Source organism: Xenopus laevis, chromosome 9_10L (assembly GCF_017654675.1).
Source record: "Xenopus laevis strain J_2021 chromosome 9_10L, Xenopus_laevis_v10.1, whole genome shotgun sequence".
Classification (NCBI taxonomy): Eukaryota; Metazoa; Chordata; class Amphibia; order Anura; family Pipidae; genus Xenopus; species Xenopus laevis.
The window spans coordinates 52,915,639-52,930,701 of record NC_054387.1 but is presented as its reverse complement, the minus strand read 5'-3'; the positions used below and the strand labels follow the sequence as shown (position 1 = coordinate 52,930,701).

At 41.5% G+C, this 15,063-nt stretch overlaps 1 protein-coding gene across 3 annotated transcripts in view; it reads right to left on the bottom strand.

Moving 5' to 3' along the window:
• The window catches only part of LOC108701192 (putative uncharacterized protein MYH16), a 95,931-nt gene that overhangs the window by 65,353 nt on the left and 15,515 nt on the right, over positions 1-15,063 (bottom strand). For all 3 annotated transcript variants that reach the window (XM_018235494.2, XM_018235492.2, XM_018235493.2), the window contains one exon: positions 3,625-3,681. In XM_018235494.2, the coding sequence (XP_018090983.1) occupies positions 3,625-3,681 (57 nt within the window). The remainder of the gene's footprint in view (positions 1-3,624; positions 3,682-15,063) is intronic.

Below are 15,063 nucleotides of genomic sequence, written 5' to 3'. Positions count from 1 at the left end.
AACTTCTGGTACATTTAATACAACATTGCAGGTGGGTGTGGCCTGTCCCATTATTGCTCTCAGCTTAGACAGGAAGAGGAACAGGAGTGAGTCATAAGATAATGGCAAAACAGCAGGAATGCCCTTAACCAAAATGGCCACACAAGCAGGTTACTACAATAAGAAAAGCCATATCACCTAAAATGATCATATTTATGTTTTGCATACTTTTCTTTCTCTACAATCATTATAAGTGCAGCATTATATTTCTCGGCCATTTGTAAAAACTTCCATTTATGAACCGGTGCTGTTTAACAGCAGCTCTTTTAGGAAAGGTTTGTTCATGTTTATTACTATGCAGCACAGGGGACATTAGAGGGCGCCCTCTATAGCAGGTCAGATACTTTGCCTTAGCCATGTGGAGCAGAGCTGGCCACTTCTCATCTTGTTTGTATATGGCAATAAGCTTTGTTCTTATTGGTTCAGGAATGTGACTGACAGTGTTGCTTCACAGAATGGTTATTTTATCTGTTTTGTGAAACAAAACTGTCATTTTGTGGAAAGAATGAATCCTGTGCTATAAAATCTTGCTTTCTGTCGCAGATATCTATTTTGTCAGTCAAATCTAGCTTGACAAGCACTAGTTAGTTACACTATTATATATTATGTCCAACTTTGTTTTTACATAATTCATTCTGTAAGTAACTTTGCACATAAGTGCGTCCGTTACATGGAGGTTATACATTTGTGCGACAGATTGCTTGTTAAACTGTACAGAATGGAGTTTGTGATATAATGACATCCTTTTGTGCACTAACCAGATTTTGTTTTCATTCTTTAATAGAAATAAGTCTTTTGTATATTTGTTTTCTCTGTGTATGGTCACAAATACTTATATAACATGAGAGACATTCATTCTGTGTATTAGGGATAGTTTTGTATACAGAATGTATTTGGGACAAACGGCACCCCATAAGTGTGCCCCAACTATGTAACCACTATGATATAAGGATAGAGACCAAATTACATGAGGGGGTTGAGAAAGAGACACTAGGCCTACAACTGATTTAGAACACACTCTTCTGGTCAAGATTTTTTCTCCTAATATGATACATTGGATTGGGACCAAAATGGGCATATGTGAAATACAGGGCGGTACAGCAGTCAGGGGCCCCATGGTAGAGGGAGCACTAAGGTGTAAGTGCAATTTGGGGGTGCAAAGGGGGCAGGGATTATGGGTGATTTAGGGGGGGACTTGGCTGGATATTGATATGCAGGCTGGCCTGATACCTGCAGGGTGGTTCGGGCCAACCTTGACCCCTCTTTCCAGGTCGCGGGCCTGCTCTCCCCGTCCGTGACCTTACAATGTCGGCTTCCAGGTTCCACTTTTATAGACGCGCGCCTGCTCGCCCCGCCCCCTTTTGTGATGTCATCGGTTGGTGGGGCGGCGCAGGTCTACAAAAGGAAGTCGGGCGCGGGTGGGCGCGGGCGGGTGGAGGGAGGGCAGATATCGGGCGGGTGCGCACATCACTAGATAGTGGGTATAGGATAAGGCATTATAGGAGTGGATTAGGGCTCTCCACCCAGGGGCTTAGGGACCAATTGATTATTAACTGCCCCCTAGATGGTCGGGACCTACTAAACATGGGGCCCCTTGTTTCATGATGTTTTTTCTTACAGCATGGCCCTGACGTTAGATTTTAGACATACTGTACGTCCTAGACAATGATACCTTGGTTAACATTGCACTGTGGTTAAATTCTGATCATGGGGAGATTGTATGACCCTACTGTGTTTGTGTCGAATAAAGACACTTTCATATTCAGTTATATTATGCCCAAAAATATCCATTCAGTTTTATTATTTTCTTTTCCATGGAAATAATGTAATGGGGCAAATGAAGTCATTTTTTTGTTGTAATCCTTTGTGCATATAGAAACAGTGTTGGATTGTGGAAACCATCCAGATATAATATTTGTAATTTGATTACACCTCCCCCCCAATAACAACATGATTATAGAGATTTGACATCCAGGCTTTTCTAGAAACCTGTTCTACAGTGAGCTCATGTTGGCCTTTATTCTGTTTTCTGTAACTTGTGCCTGTAAAGTTTTATTGCCTGAGTATAACTGAGTTAATGTCAACTGCGAATGTTCACAACTTTAGTTTTGCCTGCAGAAGGAAGCCAATGTTCTGTCAGAGCTGGGAGATTTACAGAGGTCATACAGCCTGGGCATTAAAGGGCCACTTCTACTTTCCTGTCAAACTGTGCTTAGTACAGGGGGGAGTTATACAGTCTTATGATATCTCTCTGTATAGGCAAACTTAGGGGGTTACTAAGGTAAAAAATTACACCTCACTTATTTATATGTATTTATATGTGCCTTCATACTCCAAGGAGATGTTTTTGAGAGCTTTAGCTTTTGTGACTTTCTTAGGCCATTTTGGTTCTAGAGGAGTCGTTTTCAGTCTGTTTTTGAGGCTTTTAGTCTATTCTTTTCTGTTTTGTTTTTTGTTGAGAAATTGGAAACAAAATGCCCCCTACAGAGAAAGCTGTGGCAATAATACCAGGGGATGGCTAGGATCCAGAAGTCGGAAGCTTTGTGGAAGATGAGCCCAGCTTTGTGCTAAGAGATTCTTGGGCTGAAATTTTGGAAGGGTGATAATGCCTGGCTAAATTATGAAGCAAAGCTGGATATTTAAAAGACAACAGTTCAGCATTGGAAAGGATGGAGGATTAATTTATTAAGGCATTTTTAATCCTGTTGTTTTTGTTTATGTTCTGTGTGTTCCATTTACCAGACTCTTTCTATGTTCAAGTCTTTGACCTATTCTTACAGATGCTCTTTAGGAGTAGGCTAAACCCAGTAAAAAGTAGGATGAAGTTCCTACAAAGATAAACATGGTGGTTTGCGGATGGCCTGTCCAGTTTTTTTTGTGTCATGTTCTCAAAAATTAAATTTTGGGAACTTGACCCAAAGAACGAATACCCTACGGAAATGTTGTATAAGGTCCTGGGCATGGTCTTTTATCAAGGGATGGTTAGAGGGTGATAGGGTGAAGGAAGCCCGAATGAGGCAAAACTATGTCTTACCACATATGCTCAGGGTATTAAACAATGGGTTTATTGGGGAATAGTAGATTGCCTCAGTGCTAAGGAAGCTGTTCTGCAACAAGTTCTCAGCTATCTGAATGGTACAAGGTTATCAGGGAAGTTCTTTAATAACTCCTGGCTGTCTCTGACAGGGATATTGTTTGTCAGGGGCAATATGAAGTACTTACACAATGAATCAGAAGTGTTTTTTTTTTTTTGGAGTACTGGGCCTTTATGGTGTGTGTAGTCACAATTATGCTGAAAAGGGATAGTCAGCAGCATCACTTTATTAAGGAGACTGTCTTTATAATTTTCTCAGTTATAAGATATTTTCTGTGGTCTATGAGGAGTAACAACCCGGGACCAATATGGTAGTTCGCACCTCACATTTATAAGTACAAATATAGAGAGGGGTTATATTCTGTTTGTACATTCAGATCACCCATTGTCCATATAACATACATTCATTTTTGGAAAAATTTTGCATTTGAATAATAAATATTCAGATCACAGTATTATTTCGGTATATAAAAGATTTATCACATTCCTACCTTGGCTCTTATATTCCTTTCTGCCTCCAGCTCCTCTTCTAGCTCTTCAATGTGAGCCTATAAATGAAGGGCATGATTAATTAAATGTGCTAGCATTTCCCAGTCACTCATTAGGACTGATGATAAGATCAGAGGAAATTGAAATGACCCAAGACCTTAAACAAAAATAAGTGCAGGAGAAATCATTTATGAATTATGCATATGTTAATACATATATACGGTACATTGTAATTCTTTAATTGCTTGCTCTATTGTGCCTGAGCCTGAATTCAAGGTTTGTATTTATTATTATTGTATAACTGATTTAAAGGACAAGGAAAAGTAGAATCATTGAGGGTGCCAAGTTAAGTACAACACCCTAAATGTTTCTAGATGCTTACTTCCACCCACAGTTGGCGCTCCTCTACTCTTGGCCAAGGCTGTTGCACTTTTGAAGAAGAGAGGTGCCATCTCAGGGGCAGAAGAAAGTGATTAGATTCTCTGGGTGGTGAATAACACTCCAATGATTCTTCCTTTACTTTTTCTTTAAAACCTACAACCAAATAGTTGGTGCACACTTAGATCAGACTTTACTACCAGCAGTGCAGCAAATACAAGTTCTACATGTTCTAGCATGAACAAACAGTCAAAAATATGCAGTCCTCATTCTGAGGAAGAAAGTACTATGGTATAGTAAGATTTTTATAGAAAAGGCACCATGTGCTGGGCCAGAAGGCTAGCATTTAGCCTCACTGTAGGGTGCCTAAAACCCCAAAAATAAAGAACATTTCCATTGATAAAAGTCTCTTGGAGTGTTAAAAATAATTGGCAGTTCCTGGGAATTAGAGACTGTCACAATGGAACAGGTGATTAAAGATGGAGTTGCACTGGCCAACTAGGGGCAACAAAAGAATCTAACTTTGGTCACTTTAGCCAATTTCCCGCTTGCCAGCTGTTGTTTAATAATTCGATTTCTGGCCAATTTTCTAATACACTGCTCCTTTATGATTCTGTCTCTTGTGCGTGTCCTTGTTTATTCGCTACAAACAGAAGATATTACCTGGAAATAGAAGAGGATAAATGAGAAGAGACAGAGGAACAGCTGGGATAGGAGAGCCAGAAGATTGGGAAATGAGATGATTTAACGCTTTGGCAGTTTAAGATTACTGCCGAGAATTTATTGCAGGTATCTAACTAAGCAGCTATGAAATCACAATGGGCTTGTGCTTATGAGGGATATACTTGTTGTTACACCCCTGAAATGATTTCTGGGTACACTAAAATCTGAAGATGGGCAGTTATTAATTTGCTACTCAAATATAAGAATAAAAAAAGTTTCATTTATAGGAAAGCATTATTTTTCTGGGATTTTTCTGGGATTTTTTTGCATGTGTGCATGCAGGAGGGGTGTGGAGGGAGGTCAGAAACGTAAATTTCATTATCAAATACAATTTCTGTGATGTCATTCTATGATGTCAGAATGCCGAGACATTAAAAGGGGCAAATGGGCACATGCAGTACAAAAACATATGATAACTATATGTATAGGATTAAAAAAGGCAGAATTACACAAGTTCTGATTTACTGATAAAATACCCATTATAAGTTAATTTATGGAAAGAGTTTCAGAAAAATAACACATCCATACTGATTTTTATATAGTTTTGCCAGGTTTTTCTTGCAAACCTTTTTTCACTCAAACTTTTGAGATTTTCCTATGGATGAACCTTGAAAATGTTAGTTTTAACGAAAAAATTAAAATCACATTCTTCAATTCAGTTTCACAAAAATGTTTTAAAAAAAAATACAATAAAATATATTGAATCTCAAAAATACACCTCCTTATTGACTTCTATAGAACCAGTTTTATTTTCCAGATATTTTCATTAAAATGGAGCATTTTTTTTGGCTGTTATTTTCTCAGATCAGAAAACCTTAATCACATTAACTCTTCCATTGATTTGAAAAAAAATTTTATATGAAAAATATAAATATCTAATTGTATAAAAAAGTTGCAAACATATCTTCATATTCACACGTATAGAAAATCACCAGGTTTTAGTTGCTACCTTGTTTTTTTCAAATAATCTCTAAAATTTGATTTCAGGAAAAAAAGTCTTTCGACTTTGCTTTGCTGCAATTTTCTCAAATCACAGAACAAACATTATTTCCGATTTTACTAATTTTGTTACACAGTCTTATTGGATTGCTCCCCCCATCAAGGAGTCTTCAGATTTTTAATGGAAGACTAAATCGAAGCAAAAAGGTTTTCTTTGTATACTGGTGTGTGTGGAGAAAATAACAGTCACTACACAGCAAATGGGATGTCCATGTAACTCACCCCCACACTTCTTCATAGTTTTACAGCAGATACAGAGAACAATAAGGAGACTGATAATAAGGATAGAGTGATGGAAAGCCTTGAGTGAGGGGAAAGAATATAGGTCTTGACACCACCAATAATAAGTTGTTTTTCCCTCTTTGACCCTTCCTTATAAGAAATTCATGAGCTTGCCTTCATTACATAGTGACAATTTTCAGACTTTGCTGGTAGTAATGAACGAGACTCATGAGAATATGTGCCGTGTGCAGGCTTTATGCATTTCTCACCGGCCCCAGACAAGGTACATAGAAAAAAAATATCCTTTTTTTTTTTTAGGGTTTTCAAACATTTTAATTGAAGTTTTACCATAAAACAAGCAGAATCAAAACGCAGCCTGTTAAGATGCAGTCATGAAGACATATATGGCAAATGTCAGAAAAATCAGACAAGTCCTCAATAAATAGGGACATATCAAAGGCAATCATTTAACAAATAAATCAAACTGTGACTGCAGACTGTAAACTAATATGCATATATATATATATATATATATATACACACACACATATACATACACATATACGCAGACATATATACACCCAGTGGACATAGATGAAACTAGAATGAAAAAGACCATTGTTTCCATAAATTTGCTCAGAATGAAATAAAATTAAATATGGAGGAACTTATAGATTTGATCTTTGTTTTTGGAGTCAAATGTCTCAAAATAGAGTGACCAAGTATTTTTAAAGGATTGCTTCGACTTGGTGTCATCAGTTTTAGCCTTAATAGCTTCCTGCCAGCTCAGTTGATTAAGTAGTGAAATGGTATCTGCTATAAGAGGAGAATCATTCTTTAATTAATGGTTGAACAAGGCTTTCTTGGAAGCAGCCATAAATAAACCAACCAATTTCTTAGTTCCTTGGGATATTGGATCAAGACTAGGTTTTAAGAAGAGCTTATTGTCATCAACATGCAATAAAGCAAAACTAGGGGATAACGTAAAATTAGTTTTCAACTTAGAATTCAAAAATCTCGAGACTTCACTCCAAATAATACTTAACTTAGGACAGGACCAGAGATAATGGAATAAACTGACATTGTGTTCTTCACATTTAGGGCAATAAGAATAAGATCTGGAGGACTCATCTTTTGCATTCATTTTCCCATAGCCCAGATGAACAAGTTTAAACTGCTGAACTCTCCAGCTCTCAGAGAGAATCATAATGTTATAATTATATATAGATTTAACAAGATCAGAGGGAGATTAGGGATGTAGCGAACGTCGGAAAAAAAGTTCGCGAACATATTCGCGAACTTGCGCAAAAATGCGAGCGGTTCGCGAACGGTTCGCGAACCCCATAGACTTCAATGGGAAGGCGAACTTTAACATCTAGAAAAGACATTTCTGGCCAGAAAAATGATTTTAAAGTTGTTTAAAGGGTGCAACGACCTGGACAGTGGCATGCCAGAGGGGGATCAAGGGCAAAAATGTATCTGAAAAATCTGCCTGTGTGTGCTTGGAAGAGATAGTGTAGGGGGAGAGCTGTTAGTGATTTCAGGGACAGATGATAGTAAGCTTGCTGGCTAGTAATCTGCTTGATACTGCTCTGTATTGGAGGGACAGAAGTCTGCAGGGATTTGAGGGACATTTTAGCTTAGGTAGCTTTGCTGGCTAGTAATCTACTGTTCTCTTTAAACAACTGCCATACGTTGACCTTGTAGGCATTGTTTGCCCAGTTTTTTTGGACGCAGCCACTGAAGCACAGTTGCCAGAAAAAATATGCCATATAAATGCTGAAAATAGTAATTTTTCGCCATACGTTGACCTTGTAGACATTGTTTGCCCAGTTTTTTTGGACGCAGCCACTGAAGCACAGTTGCCAGAAAAATTATGCCATATAAATGCTGAAAATATAAATTTTTTTGGTTGCAGCCACTGAAGCACAGAGGCCAGAAAAATTATGCCATATAAATGCAGAAAATATGCATTTTTTTGGTCGCAGCCACTGAAGCACAGTTGCCAGAATAATTATGCCATATAAATGCTGAAAATATAAATTTTTTTGGTTGCAGCCACTGAAGCACAGAGGCCAGAAAAATTATGCCATATAAATGCAGAAAATATGCATTTTTTTGGTCGCAGCCACTGAAGCACAGTTGCCAGAAAAAATATGCCATATAAATGCTGAAAATAGTCATTTTTTGCCATATACGTTGAGTCAACGTATGGCAAAAAATTACTATTTTCAGCATTTATATGGCATATTTTTTCTGGCCTCTGTGCTTCAGTGGCTGCGGCCAAAAAAACTGGGCAAACAATGCCTACAAGGTCAACGTCGTTGACCTTGTAGGCATTGTTTGCCCAGTTTTTTTGGCCGCAGCCACTGAAGCACAGAGGCCAGAAAAAATATGCCATATAAATGCTGAAAATAGTAATTTTTTTGGTCGCAGCCACTGAAGCACAGTTGCCAGAAAAATTATGCCATATAAATGCTGAAAATATAAATTTTTTTGGTTGCAGCCACTGAAGCACAGAGGCCAGAAAAATTATGCCATATAAATGCTGAAAATATAAATTTTTTTGGTTGCAGCCACTGAAGCACAGAGGCCAGAAAAATTATGCCATATAAATGCAGAAAATATGCATTTTTTTGGTCGCAGCCACTGAAGCACAGTTGCCAGAAAATTATGCCATATAAATGCAGAAAATATGCATTTTTTTGGACGCAGCCACTGAAGCACAGTTGCCAGAAAAAATATGCCATATAAATGCTGAAAATAGTCATTTTTTGCCATACGTTGACCTTGTAGACATTGTTTGCCCAGTTTTTTGGTTGCAGCCACTGAAGCACAGAGGCCAGAAAAAATTAAACCAGTAGGGTTTGCACCCTAGTTTGTAACGGTGGCGGAGGGAGGAGGAGGACGCTAAAGGACAGCTGTGTGTGGAGTCATGAGGCTTGAAGAGAAGGACAGCTGCATAGAAGTCAGAACAAGTCTTCCGGCGTGCAGTAACCCTCCGAGATCCACCCCTCATTCATTTTAATAAAGGTCAGGTAATCGACACTTTTGTGACCTAGGCGAGTTCTCTTCTCAGTTACAATCCCTCCTGCTGCACTGAAGGTCCTTTCTGAGAGCACACTTGAGGCTGGGCAAGACAAGAGGTTCATGGCAAATTGTGACAGCTCTGGCCACAGATCAAGCCTGCGCACCCAGTAGTCCAGGGGTTCATCGCTCCTCAGAGTGTCGATATCTGCAGTTAATGCCAGGTAGTCCGCTACCTGCCGGTCGAGGCGTTCTTTGAGGGTGGATCCAGAAGGGTTGTGGCGCTGCCTTGGACAGAAAAACATTTGCATGTCTGACGTTACAGACTGGCCAAAGGGCTTTGTCCTTGCAGGTGTGCTCGTGGCAGGATTACTGGCACCTCTGCCCCTGGAATGTTGATGAGTTCCTGAAGTGACATCACCCTTAAAAGCATTGTACAACATGTTTTGCAGGCTGGTTTGTAAATGCCGCATCTTTTCGGACTTGTGGTATGTTGGTAACATTTCTGACACTTTATGCTTGTACCGAGGGTCTAGTAGCGTTGCGACCCAGTACAGGTCCTTCTCCTTAAGCCTCTTGATACGGGGGTCCTTCAACAGGCATGACAGCATGAAAGACCCCATTCTCACAAGGTTGGATGCAGAGCTATCCATCTCCGCTTCCTCATTATCAAGGACTGCATCATCCACGGTCTCCTCCCCCCAGCCACGTACAAGACCAGGGGTCCCCAAAAGGTCACCACTAGCCCCCTGGGAAGCCTGCTCCTGTTGGTCCTCCTCCTCCTCCTCCACAAAGCCACCTTCCTCCTCTGACTCCACTTCTGGCACCTCTCCCTGCGTTGCAGCAGGTGCCTGGGTTCGTTCTGGTGATTCCGACCAGAAATCGTGCGCTTCCAGCTCCTCGTCACGCTGGTCTACAGCCTCATCTGTCACTCGTCGCACGGCACGCTCCAGGAAGAAAGCGAAGGGTATTAGGTCGCTGATGGTGCCTTCGGTGCGACTGACCATATTTGTCACCTCTTCAAAAGGTCGCATGAGCCTGCAGGCATCGCGCATAAGCACCCAGTAACGGGGGAAAAAAATCCCCAGCTGTGCAGATCCAGTCCTACCACCCAGTTCAAAAAGGTACTCGTTGACGGCCCTTTGTTGTTGCAGCAGACGTTCCAACATAAGGAGCGTTGAATTCCAGTGAGTCTGGCTGTCAGAAATCAAACGCCTGACTGGCATGTTGTAGCGCTGCTGAATGTCAGCAAGGCGTGCCATGGCTGTGTAGGAACGTCTGAAATGGGCCGACACCTTTCTGGACTGGGTGAGAACGTCCTGGAATCCTGGGTACTTGGAGACAAAACGTTGGACTATTAAATTTAACACATGTGCCATGCAGGGCACATGTGTTAAATTGCCTAGTCTCAACGCTGCCAACAGATTGCTTCCATTGTCACACACCACTTTTCCGATCTGCAGTTGGTGTGGGGTCAGCCACCGATCGGCCTGTGACTGCAGAGATGACAGGAGTACAGATCCGGTATGGTTTTTGCTTTCCAGGCACGTCATCCCCAAGACAGCGTGACAACGGCGTACCTGGCACGTCGAATAGCCTAGGGGAGCTGGGGGTGCACAGGTGTGGAGGAGGAGAAGGAGGACCCAGCAGCAGAGTAAGAAGAAGAAGAAGACGAGGTAGAGAGCGATGGAGGAGTAGAGGTGGTGGCAGAACCGCGTGCAATCCGTGGCGGTGACACCAACTCCACTGTTGTTGTTGAGCTACCCATTCCCTGCTTCCCAGCCATTACCAAGTTCACCCAGTGGGCAGTGTAGGTGACATACCTGCCCTGACCATGCTTGGAGGACCATGCGTCAGTAGTCATATGGACCTTTGGCCCAACACTAAGTGACAGAGATGCGGTAACTTGGCTCTGCACATGTTGGTACAGGTGTGGTATTCCCTTTTTAGAAAAAAAATTGCGGCTGGGTACCTTCCACTGCGGTGTCCCAATTGCTACAAATTTGCGGAAGGCCTCAGAGTCCACCAGCTGGTATGGTAAAAGCTGGCGGGCTAAGAGTGCAGACAAGCCAGCTGTCAGACGCCGGGCAAGGGGGTGACAGTCAGACATTGGCTTCTTACGCTCAAACATGGCCTTCACAGAAACTTGGCTGGTGGCAGATGACTGGGAATGGGAACAGGTGGTCAAGGTGGAAGGCGGAGTGGAGGGTGGTTCAGACGGGTCAAGGAGAGCAGAGGTAGAGCAGTAAGATGCTGGACCAGAAGGAGTGTGGCTTTTAGTTTGCCTGTTGCCTTTGAGGTGTTGCTCCCAAAGTGCTTTGTGCTTGCCGCTCATGTGCCTTCGCATAGAAGTTGTACCTATGTGGCTGTTGGGCTTACCAAGGCTCAGTTTCTGACTGCACTCATTGCAAATTACAATGCTTTTGTCAGAGGCACACACATTAAAAAAATCCCACACTGCTGACTTTTTGGAAGTGTGCGATCTGGCGGTAACAGTAGAAGTTGGCGGAGTTGGCGGTATTGGCGGCAATGGCGGGTGCGTTGGCCGGCTGAACACAGGTGCCGATACATGTTGTTGCCCTGCTGATCCCTGCGGGCTGTCCTCCCTGCTTCTTCTAAGTCTTATTCTCCTACTGCCTCTCTGACTCTCCGTCTCTCCATCTGAACTACCCTCCTCTTGCTCTCTTCTACTAGGCACCCACAAAACATCAATCTCCTCATCATCATTCTCCTCAGATGCATCAATTTCTTCTGACACATCACAGAAGGAAGCAGCAGCGGGGACCTCCTCCTCATCACTCATTATGTCCATCTCTATCGTGTTCTCTGCCAGAATTAAATCTGGTGTAAGGTCCTCATCTCCTTCATCTTCTTCTGGCAATAATGGTTGCGCATTACTCAGTTCAAGAAAACTCATTGGAAAATAACTCCTCTGACCCCAGTGAAGAAGGGGCACCGGTGGGGAGGAAGTGTTACGTGGGGTGGCCATAGCAGTGGAGGATGAGGAGGATGTTGTGGTAAAGTTAGAAACGGTAGAGGATGGGGTGTGCTGTGTAAGCCAGTCAACTACCTCTTCAGCATTTTGGGAGTTCAGGGTCATTGGCTTTTTTAAAACTGGGAAATTTGCTAGGGCCACAGGATTGCATAGCAGCACGGCCCCTAGCACGGCCTCTGCGTGGCGGCCTGCCTTTGCCTGGCATTATTTTTAAAAAAACAACAACAACAACAAAAACTCAGTTGGTTTTTCTGGAAACGATAATACACACAGCTAGATGGCGGGTTGAAGAAAACACTGTGCAAATAATGCCTACAAAGTCAACGTATACACTACTACAGCGGTGGATACGGATTACGTAAAATATATGAATGCTGCTTGAAAAAAAGTAACTCAAGTGGTTTTTCTAGAGACGATAATATTATCAATATTTAGACAAAATGTGAACAAGGTCACACAGCTCGATGGCGGGTTGAAGAAAACAGTGTGCAAATAATGCCTACAAGGTCAACGTATACACTACTACAGCGGTGGATACGGATTACGTAAAATATATGAATGCTGCTTGAAAAAAAGTAACTCAAGTGGTTTTTCTAGAGACGATAATATTATCAATATTTAGACAAAATGTGAACAAGCTCACACAGCTCGATGGCGGGTTGAAGAAAACACTGTGCAAATAATGCCTACAAGGTCAACGTATACACTACTACAGCGGTGGATACGGATTACGTAAAATATATGAATGCTGCTTGAAAAAAAGTAACTCAAGTGGTTTTTCTAGAGACGATAATATTATCAATATTTAGACAAAATGTGAACAAGCTCACACAGCTCGATGGCGGGTTGAAGAAAACAGTGTGCAAATAATGCCTACAAGGTCAACGTATACACTACTACAGCGGTGGATACGGATTACGTAAAATATATGAATGCTGCTTGAAAAAAAGTAACTCAAGTGGTTTTTCTAGAGACGATAATATTATCAATATTTAGACAAAATGTGAACAAGCTCACACAGCTCGATGGCGGGTTGAAGAAAACAGTGTGTAAATAATGCCTACAAGGTCAACGTATACACTACTACAGCGGTGGATACGGATTACGTAAAATATATGAATGCTGCTTGAAAAAAAGTAACTCAAGTGGTTTTTCTAGAGACGATAATATTATCAATATTTAGACAAAATGTGAACAAGCTCACACAGCTCGATGGCGGGTTGAAGAAAACACTGTGCAAATAATGCCTACAAGGTCAACGTATACACTACTACAGCGGTGGATACGGATTACGTAAAATATATGAATGCTGCTTGAAAAAAAGTAACTCAAGTGGTTTTTCTAGAGACGATAATATTATCAATATTTAGACAAAATGTGAACAAGCTCACACAGCTCGATGGCGGGTTGAAGAAAACAGTGTGCAAATAATGCCTACAAGGTCAACGTATACACTACTACAGCGGTGGATACGGATTACGTAAAATATATGAATGCTGCTTGAAAAAAAGTAACTCAAGTGGTTTTTCTAGAGACGATAATATTATCAATATTTAGACAAAATGTGAACAAGCTCACACAGCTCGATGGCGGGTTGAAGAAAACACTGTGCAAATAATGCCTACAAGGCCAACGTATACACTACTACAGCGGTGGATACGGATTACGTAAAATATATGAATGCTGCTTGAAAAAAGTGACTCCGGTGTTTTTTCTGGAGACGGTAATATTATGGATATTTAGACAGAATGGGAACAAGGTCACACAGCTCGATGGCGGGTTGAAGAAAACAGTGTGCAAATAATGCCTACAAGGCCAACGTATACACTACTACAGCGGTGGATACGGATTACGTAAAATATATGAATGCTGCTTGAAAAAAGTGACTCCGGTGTTTTTTCTGGAGACGGTAATATTATGGATATTTAGACAGAATGGGAACAAGGTCACACAGCTCGATGGCGGGTTGAAGAAAACAGTGTGCAAATAATGCCTACAAGGCCAACGTATACACTACTACAGCGGTGGATACGGATTACGTAAAATATATGAATGCTGCTTGAAAAAAGTGACTCCGGTGTTTTTTCTGGAGACGGTAATATTATGGATATTTAGACAGAATGGGAACAAGGTCACACAGCTCGATGGCGGGTTGAAGAAAACAGTGTGCAAATAATGCCTACAAGGCCAACGTATACACTACTACAGCGGTGGATACGGATTACGTAAAATATATTATGGCTGCTTGAAAAAAGTGACTCCGGTGTTTTTTCTGGAGACGGTAATATTATGGATATTTAGACAGAATGTGAACAAGGTCACACAGCTCGATGGCGGGTTGAAGAAAACAGTGTGCAAATAATGCCTACAGGGCAAATAATGCCTAAAAGGTCAACTTATACACTACTACAGCGGTAGTAAAATAAAAAAAAGTAAAATAAAAAAAAAATGAATATTAAAAAAAAAAATTAAAGTTGGTGCTGCTGAACTACTAGGAGCAGCAGATTAGCACACCAGTCCCACTCCCCAACACTGCTAGACTAATAGCACTGGGCTCTTATAGTAGTAGTAGTAGTAGTAGTAGTAAAACAACAAAAAAATAAATAAAAGCAGTCCTTACAAGGACTACTGTTATTGCAGCAGTCAGCAGATGAGATCAGAAGCAGGACAGCTGCCCACTGCAGCTACATACAGAGCACTGCAGTAGAAGGTAGATTACTAGCCAGCAAAGCTACCTAAGCTTAAATGTCCCTCAAACCCCTGCAGACTTCTGTCCCTCCAATAACAGAGCAGTATCAAAACGATTACTAGCCAGCAAACTTTCAACTGTCCCTGAAATCACTAACAGGCAGCAGCTCTCTCCCTACACTATCTCTTCAGCACACACAGGCAGAGTGAAAAAACGCTGCAGGGCTTCGGTTTTTATAGGGAAGGGGAGTGGTCCAGGGGAGAGCTTCCTGATTGGCTGCCATGTACCTGCTGGTCTGGGGTGAGAGGGCAAAAAAAAGCGCCAACAATGGCGAACCCAAAATGGCGAACGTCGCGCGACGTTCGCGAACTTCCGGCGAGCGCGAACACCCGATGTTCGCGCGAACAA